The sequence below is a fragment of the Phoca vitulina genome, unplaced genomic scaffold (assembly GCF_004348235.1).
Source record: "Phoca vitulina isolate PV1807 unplaced genomic scaffold, GSC_HSeal_1.0 scaffold105, whole genome shotgun sequence".
Taxonomy (NCBI): Eukaryota; Metazoa; Chordata; class Mammalia; order Carnivora; family Phocidae; genus Phoca; species Phoca vitulina.
Genome location: NW_022589808.1, coordinates 123793 through 142041, shown reverse-complemented (window position 1 = coordinate 142041; position 18249 = coordinate 123793). Strand labels below are relative to the sequence as shown.

The 18249-nt window shown below is 45.9% G+C and overlaps 1 protein-coding gene across 1 annotated transcript in view; it reads left to right on the top strand.

Moving 5' to 3' along the window:
• The first annotated feature begins 4076 nt into the window (after window positions 1–4076).
• APCDD1 (APC down-regulated 1) overlaps window positions 4077–18249 on the top strand; it is a 39095-nt gene continuing 24922 nt past the window's right edge. The window contains exons 1-2 of the mRNA XM_032397847.1: window positions 4077–4245; window positions 16975–17158. Coding sequence (XP_032253738.1) covers window positions 4188–4245; window positions 16975–17158 — 242 coding nt within the window. The 5' untranslated portion in view covers window positions 4077–4187. The remainder of the gene's footprint in view (window positions 4246–16974; window positions 17159–18249) is intronic.

The following is an 18249-nucleotide window of genomic DNA, read 5'->3' as shown; positions in this document are numbered from 1 at the left end:
CTCAGAAGACCATGTCACTCAGAAATACATCTAAACTACACTTTATTTTCAAAATAGAGTTTGTTCTAACTAACGTATTTTAAAAATGTAACTCAGATGTATGTCCCTTTCTAAGGACTCCTCAGGATAATGTTATTAGCTCTGCCTCCTAAGGAAGCTGTATAAGATTTTTTAAATGTAATGTCTTTATCAACTACTGAAGTCCTGCTGGGGACAAAAAATGAAAACACTGACACAGGTGCTCAAAGGGGTTGAGTCATGACTAGACACCATTCCTGTCCTCCAGCCTCTCACACTCAGAGGCATTTCCACAGTGTCACAGGCTGGGCACTGACGTCCAGCAAGTTTCACGAAAAGTCTATTCTCAGTGACACTTCCCATCTTCTGAGGACGCAGCAGTAGTAAAATGCTTTCAACCTTATTCATAGTTGAATACATTTCAGAATTCATGTTTTCATTCCTCTGACCCTTCTTGAAACTATCCTTTTCTTCGAGAACTGAAAAACATGGAATCTCCAAAGTTGCAAATGACTTGCCTGATTATACATCTTTAGTCAGTTGTCCCAAGGACTGATTAGGAAACCAAATCTTGGCACAGGTTTTAAAGGACATTGGTCCTTGTGCCTCCTGGGATAACGATGCAGTTGAGCTGTCCACTACTCTGCTCGCTAATACTTGAGACACCCTCCTAAGAAAACCAAGCCAAGGTGATCGCTCGAGCTATGTGGCCAGCACAGTCCGTTCCAGAAAATGTGCTCATGATTCAGAGTGACTGGGGGAAGAGCAAAGGGTGGTTCTGACCCAGAGCCGGAGCCGACTGTAGAGGCTCTGAGTTAGGATCAGCAGTGTTTATGGGAAAAGACCACTCCCTAAGCATGTGAGAGGCCCCGTGAGCTGGTGACGGAACAATCACAGGAGTTCCAAGTGCGCCTCTGATTTGCCACATGCCTGAGAACTCAGCCCCTTTGACTTTCTTCTTCCTCATCAACATGCCCAAAGTTAGTTATGAGTAGCTCTGACTCTTGTAACATACTGGTTGATACTGCTGAAGGTATCTTGTCCAGCTGCCCCAGCCAGGACTCTCCCATTATCACCAGGACCTGGCTACCAACGCTCCTGCTCAAGGCTTGGTCCTTGCAAGTAGCCTGGGGAAATTCCTTGTGCGGGTTGCAAGGGGCCCACTTCTGAGTGGAGCTCACAGCCACCTTATTACCTCCCAGAAAAGGCCCTCATCCCAATTCTATTACTCTAAGCAGATAGCCACGTACTATGTAATCACTCTAAGACAAATTCCTACTGTTGTTTTCATATTCCCTTCCAGAAGCGAGCACACTCAGGGCAAAAGTAAAAACGAATACAGAGAGTGAACCCTACAGCTAGGACAAGGCAGAATGCGATGAGGGAATTTCTGGGAGCAGCGACTCTGGCTGGATATTATATGGAGGGTCGAGGGGTCACATCTTTAAATCCAAGACACTACATGTAGAAAATAAACTGGCAAAACACATTTTAAGCTGATGACATCATTCTGGCTATGTTCATACCACACCAGTAAAACCAGTTGGAAAAACAAAAATTGAATCAACTCGACTATCAAGATGACAGCAAATTACTGGCTGGCCTGCTGGTTTTCTTCTTCTTTTTCTTAAAACACAGAATCAAATAATTATTTAACTAGATATATTACCTAATTTTTCTGCTAACATGTGATGAATGACCTTGACATTTTTCAATTACTATCAACCCAGTTGCTTACTCATAAGCACACCATCCCTAACGTTCTCTCCTGTTGTTTGCTTGTTTCAAATATTCGCTGATAGACTAAAAAAGCATCAAATGACTAGAAGGCATAGAAAAGCTAAACACTGCCTAGTATGTGTTCTTGGTGACCAGGCTAATGTTCTGCTTGAAGCAGCCAAGTAGGCTGTTTACATCATTTCCAACTGCCCAACATTCATGAGGAAACCAAGTTCCTGCTTTAAACACGATTGACCTTTGGGCAGCATTCAAATCCAACAAGTCATAATCTGCTACCCAAACCTCCTAAATGGGACAAGCCAGAGACTGGGAACAAAGTGGGCCCAGAGAGATGGTGCAAAGCAAGCCCAGCACGAAAGAATGCTCCTGCTCAACCTTCCCTTCTCTCCCACAGCAGGAGTCTTTCATCTCTGAGATTTGCAAACATTGGCTCAGAATCCTCACAACATCCTTGCGAGCCAGGCAGGTGGTACATGTTATGATCCCTCTCATTAAAGATGGAAAGATGATAATGATGGTGATAAAAATTGAAGCACATCAAACAGTATCAGCACCATCCCATCAAAAGACCCATGGCTTTCTCAGGAAAAAAAGAAAAGAAAAAAGAAAAAAACCGGAAAAGTAGGAACTGTCAAATGTATTCTTATCTATTTTACTAAATTTTACGCCCATGCTAAGGTCCCACTAGTTTTGAAAGTCTAGAGCATAAAGAGTTGAATTGTTACATTGTTCAAAGGGGCAGAGAACTCTCTTGGGAAATTAGGCATTCTTTTTAAGTGTTTTATTTATGAAAAACACTAGCAGAGTCAAGAAATGTTCTCTTGATTCCATCTGGTCCCATGGCTGCTCCTTATCCCAGTGTGAGGAGGGGGTGACATTTAGCCTAAGAGCCTGGAGAAACCTCCTGGGAGCTGGTGAAAGGCCCGTGGAGGAGCTCTGCAGAGGAGAGGCCTCCAGAGAATGCGAGGGCCCTGGCACATCAGCCCACCAGGGGAGCTGCCATGGACCGAAACAGCTTGTACCCGCGCCCTGGGGAATTGAGAGAGTGGAAGGCATTCCCGCCTTTCGTCTTAAAAGCCACTGTCAAACTGACCATACCCAAAGGCCCACAGAACACAGATAAAAATCAAGATTTGGGCTGGGAGAGAGGAGGAACCAGAGAAGGGGCCTCGGTGCACTTTCTTGGGGACTGACAGCGAGTGTTTCTCGGAGATTTTTCCCGTGTTTCAACAAGTCATTTGCCTCCTGGAAGGGGAAGAAGAGCAAGAGCTCCTGTTGCCTACACCATTCCCTTCACAGGTTGGGGCCTGTGACAGGGCTCCTTGCTCACGGGGGTAAGATTGTCGGCGAAGGCGCGCACTGCACCCCTGAGGGAGCCGGCACTGCAGCGTGCAGACCCTGAGCAATTTTCCAAAACTCAACTCCTCTTTGCACTAATCTCCTGTCTCTTTTTCTCTCCTGCGCCCGGACACGCGCGCGTGCCTACACACCCACACACTCCAATCCTTGCAAGCGGACTTTTCTCAGACCCCCTCCACGAGTCCCCCAGCCCTGCAGCGCCCCCCACCCCTTTTCGGAACACCTTTCACAAGTGGTGCCTCCACCCCCGCGGAGGGATGAGAAAGGGTCCAGAGTTCCCCGGCGTGGAGGCCGGGAGGGCGAAGGGCACCTCTTTCCTGGCCGGCGGGGCCGCGGCGGCCGAGGGGGAGGAGGGAAAGGGGCGCCGAGCCCCGGGCTGGGAGAGGGGGATGCTGGCGGGAGGGAGGAGGTTAAAAACTGGGAGGGGAAGGGGGGGGGAGGCGCGGAGAGAGAGGGAGGAGGAGGCGGGAGGAGGAGAAGGGGCTGGAGCGGAGGACAGGGGAGGAGGCTGGAGAGGGAGGCGGGAGAGGCGGTGCCCCACGCGCCCTTTCAAGTCTCCGCGCCCCCGGCCCCCGGCGGCGGCCCGGGAGGCGGTGGCGCGGCGTCGCCGCCCCGACTCCTCCCCCGGCTCCTCCCCCGGCCCGCGGCCCGGCAGCCCCGCCGGCGGCGCTCGGGAAATATGAAGAGACGCTGCAGCTGCGGCGGCGGTGGCGGCCACTGCAGCACGGAGCGGCGCGCGCGGCGGCGGCGGTGGCCGGGGAGGGACGCAGAGGGCCCGGGTGCCGGGAGGCCGGGAGCGCGGACAGGGCCGGGCCGGGCGCGCGGGGCCCGAAGGTGCCCAGCGAGCGCGCGCCCCGCAGCCCCCGCACCGCGCCCCCCGGGCATGGGGCGCGCCGCGGCCGCCTGACGCGCGGGGCCTGGGCCGGCCGCCGGTGTCGCCGCGCCGCCGCCTCGTCGCGTCCTCCGGGCTGGAGGCGGGGGGACAGAGCGCGCGCGGCGCCGCGGCCGTTCCCGGGGAGCGGCGTCCCTGGACGGCGGGCGGCTCGGGCGGTCCCGGAGGAGGACTGGAGATGTCCGGTCTGTGCCGCCTCCTGCTCGCGTACCTGTTCCCGGCCCTCCTGCTTCACGGTGAGTTCCTGCGCGGACGCCGGGGAACCCGGGCGCAGCCGCTGCTCCCCCTGCCCGGCCCCGGGAGAGGGGGCTCGCGGGTCCCCCGGCGGCGCCTGGAGCTGGTTTGCGGCTGGAGCTTGCTTTCTGGAAGGGTGCAGAGCTCACACACAGACACCTTTTAGCTCCTGAATGGATTGCATCAAGTTCCAGGGAAAACTTTTCTGTCCTGTTGGGGTTTCAAAGTACAGACTGTCATGAAACCGCGGGCTCCGCGATCCGGTCTCCAAAGTGTCAAGAGTGTTTGCCGGAGGGGCTCTTGATGTGGTGCAAGGTTTTGTGGGGCTGTAAAGCGAAACTGTGGTCATTTAAGGGGAAAAACAGCCCGCGCGCGTTTCTCTGTGCCCTCGGAGAGGAGTAGTGTTTGCTGAAGGTGTGGTGATGGGGCTCTCGCCCCAAGTGGACTGGGTGCAGTCTCAAGGAGCAGGGGACTCTTAACACCCAAGATGTAATCATGAAAACCGGTCTCCGAAGGTTCTCCGGAACTGGACACCCTGTTTCCATCAGACTCTTGCTTGATGGTTTTGTTTCTGCGCCTCATGGGCCACATTTCCTCGGGGGCTCCAGTAAACCCTTAGCTAGAGAACCCCAGCTCTTTCAAAGAGTTCCAGGAATTGCACTGAGAAAAAGAAGGCAGATTTTGTGGTAGATTGGTGTTGATCCTTGCGCGGGCGGTGGCAGAACATGTGCTGATTCAGAAATCCTGAGTGAACTTTCCCAAATGGTGGACACCTGACATTTCAGCAGAGCGTCTCCACCGGGAGCATGGCTCTCCTGCCTCCACACCACCAAGCCTCCAAAACCCCTGCAGGTCAGATGAGCACCCTCAAGGACCGTCAGTTTCTGAGCAGGACCCGCAGCTCTCGGTGGAGCTTCACAATGCATTGATGCATTGCAGCTAGCACTGAAGACCAGGCTGTGACCCCCCCCCCCCCCCCCCTGCCCCCCCCACCCTGCGTGATCTAGGAAGGCACGAGCCCGGGAGCTGTGTAAGTGGCTCTTTTCTTTGTCGCCCGGCTTCAGGGCAGACAGCTCGAGCACTGCAGGCCCTGCTAAGGTGCCTGGTGGGGCCAGACCTGCCTGATTGCCAAGGTGTGTCCATTGAGCCCCAGTGATCCCAGACTTTAGAAGTCAGAATGGAAGGCTTGCAGTTTGAGGGCCAAAGAGAGAAGGTATAATTACAGGGTTGCACTCCTAGGCCCATCTGCTTAGAATTACAGAGCAGTTTTAATCTTTGGCTGAAACATGAAACAAATCAGAGCCAATGAGCAGATCAAACAGCAGCTGCCACACACACCAGAAGAAAGAGGGTGAGAGAGATGAAACAGAGAGAATTGTCCCCTTAAAAAAATCTGTTGTAATATCTGTGAACAAAAATGGCAGGATCTTTCAAATGAGAAATTACTTGAAAATTTGGCATAAACAGGATTTTTTTTTGCATTTTGGACTGCAAAAGTGGGCCTCAGAAGTGCAGCTTGGACCAGCTTATTCTGAATGCTTTCTCCCTCCTTTCAGAGGTGGGTGTTATAATTATAAATTATACTTCCTAGCCTGCCCGCTAGTCCAAGCTGGGATAATAACTAATAGTTGGTAATAAAAGCCCCAGTAAATCCTTGTGAGTATAGCCCTAAATCTCCCAATTTGAGTCTGTGTTGGCCTGAATTTCTTGGGATAAGAGATTTACCCAGACCGGGTTGTGCTGGGAGAACCTTGTGGTGGAAGGGAGGAAGGAAGGGGGCAGTCTGCACTATAACCCAGCGGGGGGCCGGGGGGGGGGCAGACCCTGTGCATGTGTGCATGCCTGTACGTGTGTGACGAAGAGGATATAAGAGAAAAAAGGTGTTTGCAAATTGTAATTGGATGGCATGGATACCCTGCAAAAAATTATCCAATTTCAAAGTGAGTCTGCAATGGCAAAACTATTAACGCTGCCGTTGCTCAAAGATGCACTTGGATCCTTCAGGGAGTGTTGGACTCTAGCATAAAAAAATAAACAGATGGAATGGTTGTTCAATGTATAAATCCTTGGGATTTAAGAAAGGCTTGTCATAATTCATTAGGATAATGTAAAGCACCAGGAAACAATTGAGTATTCTCCTTTTCCCCTTTTTCCTCCTGATTTTCCCCGATTGAAGTAGTTTTAACTGAAAATGGATATTAACCATCTTAACCCAAGAGAATGGCTTGATGAACGTGTCCTACTCTATAGTCGGAGGTTTTACAAACATTTAAAAATTCTGTAGCGACAGATGAGCTTGATCATATATTTTAATAGTTATGAGTCGAAATCTTAGAATGGCGTAATGATTTTTTTCCTGATACCTAGGCATCTTATTTTACTAAACATAGGACACTATTTGTCTATTTATGGTAGCAGTTTTGGTAACAACAGATTTTGGGGGTTAGGAGTGTGTTTGTGACAAACTTTAATAAGTGTAGTTTCAGACATCATTTATAGATTCTTATAGTAGCAAGTCACATTAATAAGATTAAAAAGTACACAAGGCCTTTATGAAGATTCTGTGTAAGGATGACATAGAAACTATGATGTTTGGCCTCCAGTCTTTGCTCAGTTTGTTGGTTACTTTTATTTCCACTAATTGCAAATCATAAATCACTCCTATGTCCTACTGGGGAGTAAATTAGGCTCTGGCTAGACTTGAGCCTGTTGTTTGTTTTTGCTGTTTTTTAAACTGTAAGTGTAGGGCAGGACTCAAGTTCAAAATTTAATGGCGTGAAAGTATACATGTCAATTTTACTTTCCTCTCCTTCAACCTTTGAAAACAATTGAATTTCTTAATCCAAATAAAACCTATTGAATGTCACGGAGGTATGCAGCTGGAAGATGTCCATTATCACTGTTTTCTTTGCTTAGATGAAAAGCCACAAAAATCATTCGGCTCCAGAAACACAGATTAGCATGAGGTATTCCAGAATAAGTGGTGCTTTAATGCACAGCAAAGTGCGGACTCTCCTTGCTAATGGAAATATTTGATTTTAAGTTTTGGAACTGATGTTGGGGGAGATGTTCTATCCCCCCGTGCTGTTTACTTGTGTAGAATTAGTTGACTTTTCTGAAAGGGAAGGCACTTTTGAGCTATTCCCTTTCATTCAAGCATATTCTAGCAAAATGGAAAAAAAAAAAAAACACAAAACTGTAAATTTCCAAGTGAGAGCTTACCCAACAAAATCGGACGAAACACTTACATAGGATAAAATAGGAATCTTTGAAATACCGTTTTACTGAAGAAGACAGTTTTTGTAACCAAGAAACCATTGTGTTTCCTGCACCCTCTCCCCCTTGGTCATAAAATGAAATCTTGAAAAGAAATATGACTCATTGGTACATAACAAGGAGCAAGGGTCTTAGATGTTAAATATTCTCTTGCAGAATCAGTTGACGTGCTTCAGACATGTGGCTAGGCACATCTATAGTAGCCGTGTTCATTCTTTTTCTCCCCAAATGAGAAGAGAACTAAACCTTAAGTGGATAATACGACTGTGTAATTACATACTGTTTAGGGACAGACTGATGACAACTTGATATAATCAATTAAAGTGAAGCATAAGACATTTAAGACTAGAGACATGAAAAGCTATGTTAGTGATTGTATACATCTGCTGAAAGCTCACACAGCAGGACGTGTCTTCAATAGACCCTGGTGTGTAGCGTTGAAGTAAAGACCCTGCCGTCGTCGTTCACGCACACCTTCTTACTGTGTCAAGATTTTATGTGTTCGGGTCCTTATGGGAATAGAATTATTCTATTCTATAGGTATCAAGGTTAGAGAAATGATAGTGTGACACCCTAAAATTATTAAGGGTATTCTGTTTGGTAAGGGTTTTCCACTTTCATTCATTCAGCAAGTACGTTTATGAGGCCCTACTGTGTGCCAAGTACCCCCGCATGCCAAGGACAGGAGCTGTGAGGAGGTGCATACTCCCTTTCCTGCAGAGCCCCAAAGAATATCGATGGGTGAGGGAGGAAAGCTTGTTGCAGGGCCCCAGAGCGGGGAGGATGGCATGCTCTGGGTGACTGTAGTGCTTTCCCTGCTGAGAATCCCACCAAACCGCCCCAAACATACACATACCCCACGTACACCATACACACACACACACACGCACGACCGTGCTGAAGAGCATGGGTGCGGCAGCAGCAGTGAACTACGGACGCAACATGCAAATTGTGCAGTTTGTGGTTCAACCCCAGTGTCTAGCCTGGGGACCGTGGCATTAGAAGAAAATGACATAGAAAATTACCTCATTTGCAGCTACCGTTGAGTGGAGCCAGGAATTTGAAATCTTGACTTTATTATATTTCTCATAAAGGGAAAAATACTTTTAGATAAAAAGGTTTAAAGATTGGCAAGAGCAGCTCTTTGAGCTTTTATCTCAAAAAACAATTTGGAAATAAAAATAAGAGCTTGGTAGGCATAGCTACCCACATGGTAGTAAAATCCAGTTTGTCTGCAATGCATACAGGCTTTTATTCCAACACATGGAAAGCTCTGCTGGAGCTTATCTAGCAGAATCCACGGTAAAGCATACAGTTACAGTAATGACTGCTTATTTAATTGGGCAGGGCAATTTCATGGCTAAGTAATTACCTGCATTTAATCTAATCAGTCACATTTTATCTGCTTTGCGTTTTTACATATCACACCAGTTCTAACTTGAGAATACTTTCTCACTCTGATTATCCAAGTAATACATGTCACATTATTTAAAACAGAAGCGTGCGAAATGAGCAAGAAAAGAATCACTGAGAAGCCCCTCCCCAGAGACAACCATTGTTAATATTTTTACATATGCTTATTTAGCCTTTAAAAAAAATTTTTTTAAAGCATTGAACTACATATTATAGAGACTGACCTGATCAAAGATTAGTTCAGTTCAGTCCCAAGTGTGCCTGAAAATTGTTTCCTTCCCCACTAATTTTACATTTTATTACATGCAAAATGGTTTGGAACTTTTGGTTCTCGATCTTGATCGTCAGGTGAGAAACTCTGGAATGTATCTAGATAATTCAAATTTTTAAAAATGTTATTGAAAAATTGGGGATTTGGACATGGAGTATACTTTCCTTCTATTTCTTGTTTCCTTTCATTAAAAACAATGGCCTATGCGCGAGCGAGAACCTCACGTGTAGTAGGCACTTAGCTATTTGGTGAATGAATGAATGTTGACTTTCAGAAGGCAAGTAGTCACTTGCTGCTTGCTCCCCTGGTCTCCCACCCTTCGCTCTTCTCTTTAGTCCCTTCCTGTCCCTGGACTGGTTGCTTCCTGAAAACACCATGGGTTTAAGAACAAGCTTTGCTGGGGATGACCATAGCAAAAATAGTATATTCATTCCCTTTGACAACTATGCTAAGGACTGCTTTCTGAATGCATAATCTGGTGAATTCAGTGGTGTAAACAGTCATCTGGTCACGCATGCGGGCTTTGGATTTAGGGTGTCAATCTCTACATAAATGGCCAACTCTATGCTTCCTTTCATTTCGGGAAATCTGTTTTTTTTTATTGATACCATTGAGAGTTTTCAGTATCTGAACTGTAGACTTTACAATTATGATAGTGGTTAAGGTCATTCTGCAGTCATTTTGGATTACTGTTACTCCCTGGGAGTAAATCACTCATGTGCACGCATGCATGTGAATAAACCTTCCAGAGCTCCAGGATCTCGTTTAGTTCTCTAGAAGTGGTAACCTGTAAAATAATACCGTAAAGCCTTTAGGAATTAATTTTTTTTCAACAAGTGAATAATTTCCTTCCGAAGTCTACTATTTTCTCCCACACTTACTTGAAAGAAATACCCACTTGTCATCATAATTTTATCTGAGCCCAGGCCCTGGGACCCCCAGTCTTGGAGACCATTTTATGGTGAAGTCCTTTTCCTGATTCAGAACTCTGCTGGACAGGGAACAGTGCTATGGAGAGCTTCCAGCTTATTTGGTGTCATGGACTGGCCGTTTATAGAACACTTCACATTAAAGAGTGGTTCTCTGCTTATAACTTTCTGTACCTAGGTAGTAACTGGCATTTGATAAATGAGATAGCATATGCATAAAGTAAATTGTTAAGTGTTACACAAACTTTAGTTATTATCATTATTGTAATTTTTACTTTGATACAAGTAAAATGCGCATATTGGATGACCTACCCCAAGCCACCCTGAAGACCAAATTCACAGTCACTTTCTTACTGGATGGTGGTGGTTTTTTAATCCTTTGAGATACTCTTTTCCTTGGATTCATTTATAGCAAAATCTTAGTAGAAGAACCCAGCTAACTAATCTTCTCAGTTAAGCAAAATATCTAGAATCCTCAGTTAACCAAAATGTTGATGTTCTTTGTACCTGCACTCCCACACACAGACTTCGTCAGCTTATAAAAAATGAGGAAAAAACCTTTCATGGCTTAAACAGAGTTGTTACCTGTTCACTCCAGTATCTCTGTATCCAGAGTACCATCCTACAGGGACCGATGTTCCTAATAATGACCTTTGAGCCACTACAGGGACCGATGTTCCTAATAATGACCTTGAGACCGATGTTCCTAATAATGACCTTGAGCCACTTTGGTCATCAAAGAACGACCATAAATGTCAACTGCATTCAACATACAATGGCAGAATTCTCAACAACCAGCTGTTGTGATTAGTCAACACTTCCAGTTACATGGGTAGTCCAATTAAATGGGGGTTTTAAAAAGTTGTTATATATAGCAAGCAGATATATTATAAATAATAGGGATACTCAGACAGCAGCTATTCGAATAGTTGCCACCCCTGAGTACTGCATTGCCAAGTACCAGGATGACAGATTTACACAATGTAAGATTAAAGTAGGACATAAAAATATTTTGCACAAGTGTCTTTTCAGATGTAGTCCTAAATTAGTATTCGTTCCTACTTTCCTCTCTCCCTCCCTTCCCTCCTCTTTCCTTTCTTTGACTATAACTTCTTATATACCTTCTCCACAACATGCATAAAATGGTCAGGCAAAAAACTGAGAGACTACAAAAGAGATTTACTGCTGTTTGTCCAGAGTGGTTCCCGTCTCTTATCTTTCTCATTTATTCAGGCAAAAATGATATGCTGAGCCATCATCACAGAAGTGTCAGAATGGATCTTACTGTTTCCCATCTGCTTCCCATACCTCCGAAAATGGGAAAAGTGGTCTTCCCAAAATGGAATTCCTATTGTGCTCTTACACTGCTTAACATCTTTTGGTGGTTTCTCTTAACCTTTCCAGTGAAATGCACACTCAGCATACTACATGTTACTCTTGATCATGGCCCTGCCTCTCTTCTTCTGTTCCTCTGTTGTGGGCCACCCTGTGGTCCCCCCTCCCTGAGCCCGCCCGGTTCCTCCTACGTGAACCCCTCCTGTCTACCTCTTTATGTTTGAATATGCTGTATACTCTGCCCAGATCACTTCCATTCAGCATTCAAGGCATGGTTGCCCCTCCATGAACCTTCCAAGGATGAATTCAGAGCCTGCTCTCTCTGTCCTATGAGTCCCTCTACAAGCCCACTTGGGGGTCTGGTTTCTGGCCCAACTGAGACTCCCTCAGGGTATAATGTTTGTAGCTTCCATGTCCAGAACAGAGCCTGGCCCTTCAGAACCTTTCTGATGGTTTGAATGAATGAGTTGCTAGTTTCAATCCCAAACTGGAGTTGACATGCTCTGAGCGACGCAGTGAACACAGGCGTCCCTGGGTTGACCAGAAGTCTAAGGCTGGTTTCCTTGGAGGGCACGCCATGGGCGATCCTGAGACAGAAGTCTTGGGGGATAAGGAAAGCTGTTCATCTTGACCTCTCCTGCAGGTAGACTTGGTGCTTCAAATGATCTTTTAATTCTAAAAGCCATTTCATAGAAGTAGCACTCACGAGAAGGCCAACCAGAGTTTCCCCACCAGACAAGCCAAGTAAATATTGGAGACCACTGTTAGCAATTGACTGCAAACCTAAGAGACAAGTTTCTCTGATTGTACAGCAGCTCCGGCTTTCACATGACCCATTTAATTTTGTTCCCACCAAGGTGATGGGTGCTCGAAGGGCAGAGATAGAAAGGGAACCAATCCCATTTTTTCTACCCTAAGAATATAGTATCGGCCTCAAGTGAAACCCTAACTCACTGTATGCCGAAGAGCCGTGCTAACTGTAGAGTTCTCCTCCACCTGGCTGCCCATGCTGCTGCTCTTCTGCCCTGACAGTCTTGCCATTTTCTGTGACCTGTGCTCGTTGTCCGGTAAGAGCGATGGCCAAGTGGAGATTTGTCTCTAGAAACCCGAGTGACGTAATGATCTTTTGCCTGCTTTCGAATGATTGGCGTATTGGTGGCTCTGGGATTTTATTTCTTCCACCCCTGGTTAAAAAGCATCACTGTAGGCTCCCTTCCTGTGTGACTGGCCTTATGAACGACCCATGCACATTCTGACCACCACTCCCTCTTCCTCTGCCTTTGAACTCCCAGCTTCCTTCCCAGAACCCTCCTTCATCATCTCCACCCTTGTTCTTTGACATTCAGGCCAGTGAGTCCTTGAGAGCCTCAAGGTCGGAAAAACTTACTTTCATTCTTCTTCATGCTTCCGGCTCCTAAAATATACAAAGTAAGAGTGAATAGGTATTTGTTAAACTGAGTAGAACTTGTCAACAACCACAGAGCCCAGCGCTTTGGGTCCCACCCCCTTCTGCGTCAGGGTCATCAGTTCACTTAGGGAGCCCTGTGTCTTTCTTTACTCTGAGCATTCTGTCCTTCTCAGAGCTCAGAGGGAGCCTGGCTCTGGCTGACTTTTACCATTATTTTAACTCTGCTGTTGGCTGGGAAGGACTTTTTGAAGGCGATCTAAAAGCCTAATCATTATTTAAAATAATAACCCATTTAATGAGAACTATGTCTGTGCTAAGGAAGACAACCCTAAGAGATGGGTAATGTTATCCCCTCTTTACAGATGAGTAGACGGAAGCTTGGCGAGGTTAAGTCATTTGTTTCAGGTCACCACGCTAATGGTGTGTTTCATCGATTGGAAAATACACTTTTTTCCCCCCTATTTTAAGATCTCTGTAGTGGATGTGCGTCCTCTGGTCTGTGGGGGTCCCAGGCCCTGTCAGCTTGCAGGCAGCAGTCATGCGGGGTGCTGCAGTCTTCCCCTGTGTGAATCTGGACACAGCAGCTCACACTGTCATCACATCACTTCCTTTATATGGCCCCTTGTTACTCCACATCTATGGATTCGTTGCAGATAGGTCAGTTTTGAAAATAGAATAAATGTTTGAGCCACACGTGCTTGGTTATTTTCTCCATAACTCACTTATAAATTTCACTCTTCAGAATCAGCGTGGCCTTGTAACAGAGCCATGGAGTGTGAGTTTGACATCAATGAGGCAGATATTTATCACCAGGAGAATAAACTGCGATTCCTTATTTTCTCACATAGCAACAGTCAATTACATAGAAAGGAAGACCCACAAAAAGATGTGGCTGTGTTCGTGTTTTGCTGTTGAGATACATACAGAGCAAACCCATTACCTGTCACACGTGAAGGGTTGCAACTGAAGACAAGAAACCTTGTCAAATCTCTTTGAACAGATAAAAGCAACATCAGAGCAGTTGGGCGCTGCTGTGCAGGATGCAGGGGGATCGCGGGACTGTTGTGTAGGCATCGTTGAGCTGCAAGTGTTTTTGTCACTGGTAGTAAAATAATGATGCATCTTCACCGTCACAATCCATGAAGTCTTGGATTTGATGAAATGCTTTAAGTGGTGGATCCAGTTTCAGACTCGCACAGCCTAGCTCCAGAGACTTCACCCATATCCACTATCCTTCCGGCTTTTATTGTCTTTACAGGAAAGCACTTGCAGGGTGTAAAGGGGTTTACAAATCAATTTTTAGAACATAACTTGGTTGATAGGGAGATGATGATTCTTTACCGCATGCTCAGTGTCACATTTAAAGCAGAATCTTCCCCAGCTCCCAATGCTTCATAACTTGAATTAGAATCTGTTTTAAGTTACCCACACTGTAATTGATCACACAGGCAGTTGACCCACCAGACAGCAAGCTGTAGTATCTTTCATTTCTTGATTGAATAACAGGGAATTCAGGAACTGCTTCCCATCATCAAGATAATTACAGCTCTTGGGATTGGTAGAGATCCATACTACTCTCTTTCCCTCCTCCAGTTCAAAGCCAACTGAGAGATCAGCAGCGGTCTCAGACAAATGGGGATGAAAACATAAGAACTGTGATAAATACTCAGAAGACACAGTATAGTGTCCCATGGTGGGATTGCTAACAGTTCACCCCCGAATTTTTCAGCCTTTCCAGCTGGCCTAGTGCCATAGCCAAACAACTGAAGGGTCAGGGTCCTTACTATGTGGCAGGGGTGGGCGCTGATCAAAATGCATGTGCAGTTGGCCCTTGAACAACACAGCTTTGAACTGTGTGGGTCCACTTTCATGTGGATTTTTCCTTCTGATAAAGATAGTACAATACTGTAAGCGTATTTTCTCTTCATTACAATTTTCTTGATAACATTTTCTTTTCTCTAGCTTACTTTATTGTAAGAAGACAGCGTATAAGACATATGACATATTGTTCAAGGGTGAGCTGTACTTTGAAAAGAGGCCAGTTTGGCAGACAGAAAGAGAGGAATGGCATAGTCACGCACACCTGTTTCCATCCTACACACAACTTCACTGGGGAGGGTTGAATAAGGAATGGGGAGAGAATACTCAGAAATGCAATCTTCTTTTCTCCATGGAAGCAGGGGCCACTGGTAGGAAGGGCTTCGCTGAACCGCCAGGAGCCCATGAGCACCGACACCACCAGACGTGGATTTCGGAGTTTTAGTGTTCCTCTCATTCTTGCTGGGGTCCGAATCACCTGGTTGGGCTAAACGGGGTTGGTTGTGAGGTTGCATTCATTTGAACGTAGCACCATCATCTCATTTTCAAATCTCTTTTCACACTTTTTATTTAGTTGAATCATACTCATGGGTGTCTCTGCCTCGTTGCCTTTCGCTTCATTTAAGATCCATAGGGAACAATCCAAAGTTGCTGCTCTAGCCCAAGGCCAGCATTTTGCTCAGAGGAGAAGCCGAGTTCCCACATGTCTTCTTAGTACCTAAGACTTTCAGCAGAAGATTAGTTCAGCCTTCTGAGTCATGGCAAATATCTGAATATTTTATAAATATCTGAATGTTATCAACATGTGGGTCTGAGTTTCTCCAGTAGGTTTTCACCATGTTGCTCTAAGTCACCATGTTCTGGGTCTAACTTTGCATTTTTAAATGATCCCCCATAAACCCTGGTTTCTCTATGAAGTTATTTAGGTGTTGATTGCAAAATATATAATTGCCTCTTCATAGTATAGTTCTGATGGGTGCATTTTATTTATTTTGTGTATATTTTTATTTTATTTTTGTCTATTTGTCTAGGGTTTTTTGGTTTTTGTTTTGTTTTTTAGCACAGTGCTGAATACTTAGTAGGTCCACAATAAAGACGTATTGATGTGTTCAGGAGTGCATCTCAAAGGGAAGAGTGGGCTTTCAGATTATAACTCAGTTAGCTGGCAATGCTTTCTTCTGAACAGGGGCTGCTGGTTATTTTGCATGTTTAAGGGTCTGCCAACCTAAACTACTTACACTGAAGATGAACTTAGTCCTAATATTCCTTTACCTGTGGAAAATAAAAATATGTAGTCTTCTTGTAGTTATTCTTTATTTAGAACCCTATATTAGCATTGCCTTCGTGGGTGTGAGGGGCTGGAGTGGGAAGGTAATTGGGGAAAAATGTCCCACACGTCCCCCACCAGTGGTATATGACTTGCGCCCCACTGATGGGCAGCCCTGTAGAGGGTGTCCATCAGAGATGGAGAGAACCAGAAGATGCATGGCTTGGTGGGAGCAGCGGGGAGCCCAGCCAGGGAGCAGATGTCAGTTAGGAGCCCTCTGAGTTATTCCTGGGCCTTTCGCCACCCCATCAAAATTCCCCTTCCACTGAGGCTGGTCTCCATGCTCTTCCTCCTCCTCACCTAAATGTGTCACTGCATGAGTCTCCCTTCCTGCTGACCCCTTTCTTACCCCTCCCTTGGGTGGCTTTGGAACACGTTCATTTCTCTCTTCAGCCCGTTATATTCATTTGTCTGCACTGTAAGCTGCTCACTTAGGTGCACCATTTTATTTGCCGTTGCACAGACACACGGATTTGAGCTCAGCCTTTGCCAGGAACTAGCCAAGAGACCTCCCAAGAGCCTGTGTTGTCTCTGTGGGCCTCAGCTTTCCCGGCTTTGTCACCTGGGAAATGGTCTCCCAGGATGTATCCCCCATTGAGATGTTAACTCCAGGACAGCAGAGACAGTGATAAGCCTGGTGGGGTAAGAGTGCATTTCCTACTTGCAGTGATTTCTTTTCTTTTCTTTTCTTTTTTTAAATAATTTTTTAAAAGGTTTTATTTATTTATTTGAGAGAGAGACAGCAGGAGCAGAGGGGAGAGGCAAAGGGAGAAGCAGACTCCCCACTGAGCGAGGAGCCTGAGATCATGACTTGAGCCAAAGGCAGACACTTAACCAACTGAGCCACCCAGGCGTCCCCCATTTGCAGTGATTTCTTGCCAAGGAGGCAGTTCCTCAGCCTGACTCCTGTCTGCTGCGAGCTCTCCTTTCAACAAACTTCCACTTTTCTTTCAGGGCTGGGAGAGGGTTCTGCCCTCCTTCATCCAGATAGCAGATCCCATCCCAGGTCCTTAGAGAAAAGTGCCTGGAGGGCTTTCAAGGAATCACAGTGCCATCACATGCTTAAACATCTTCACAATGGTGCGAGGATCACTGTGCAGATGCCACCAGCAATCGAGGGCCACTGGGTGTCCACCGGGTAAGAGGGTCGGGGACTGGCCCCGGGCGGGGGCGGGGAAGTGGGGGGGAGGATCGGAGAGCACACGTCTGTGGAAGGCCTTCCTGGGGGCTTCTCAGATGCACAGAGACTGTATCCTATCTGCAATGGCGCAGGTGTTATCTAAGTTCTAACTAAAAACCAAGCAACACTTTGAAACTCCGTTCGGTAAAGAAACAGAGCTAAGGACTGTAGAAATGTTAGCTAAAGCAGAGATGCGTACCACTGTTAACCACAGGCTGTGAGTGAATGGGTCCTTGTTTACCGAACTCTGTGGGACCACTCATGTATAAAAAGAAACCATTAGCAAGTGAAATTAGGAGTCTGTGTTTCACCAACCCTGAAACATGACTTGCAAGCTTCTGAGGGTCTAAATATTCTAGCCATATTCTGGTAATTTAATATATGGCTTCAGGGTTCTAAGAGTAAGTGAAAAGGTACTCAAGCTACCTCTACTAGCCAGGGCATAGTTCTTGGACTCTTCCAGGCTACAGAGCTGAGATTTATCCCAGTTTGAGCTCTGGCTTATCTTCCATTAGAGCTTTTAAAAATAGCCTAGAGGCAGACCTGCAGGTTTTCCCCTACCCATTAAATTGCTGAGAATTAACAAGACTCACTCTGGGATCTGATCACTTCTCCCTTGCAGCCTCCAGGTACCTTGGGGAGGGATCAAATGCACACAGAGAAGAGAAAAAAAGGAATTTTTATAAGATGATGAAGACCCAGAGGTGTTTTTTTTTTCCTAAAGATGGGGTTTCTTAAAATAACCACACGATAAATATTTGCACGATCTTAATGTGATGTACTTTTAAATAATTTATCATTTTATTCAAACACATATTTATTGAGTGTACAAATATTTACTGTGTGCCCAGCACTGTTCTAGATTTTGTGTATATAGCAGTGAACAAAACAAATCATGGTCCCTGTCTTCAGGAATTTTACAAATAAACATACAAAGAAGTACTATGAAGAGGGAAAAAAACAACAGGTGCTAAAGGAGAATACCAGGGGCCTTATTTTAGGACGGGGGTGGGGTCAGGAAAGGCTACTAGAGGAAAGGACACTTGAGC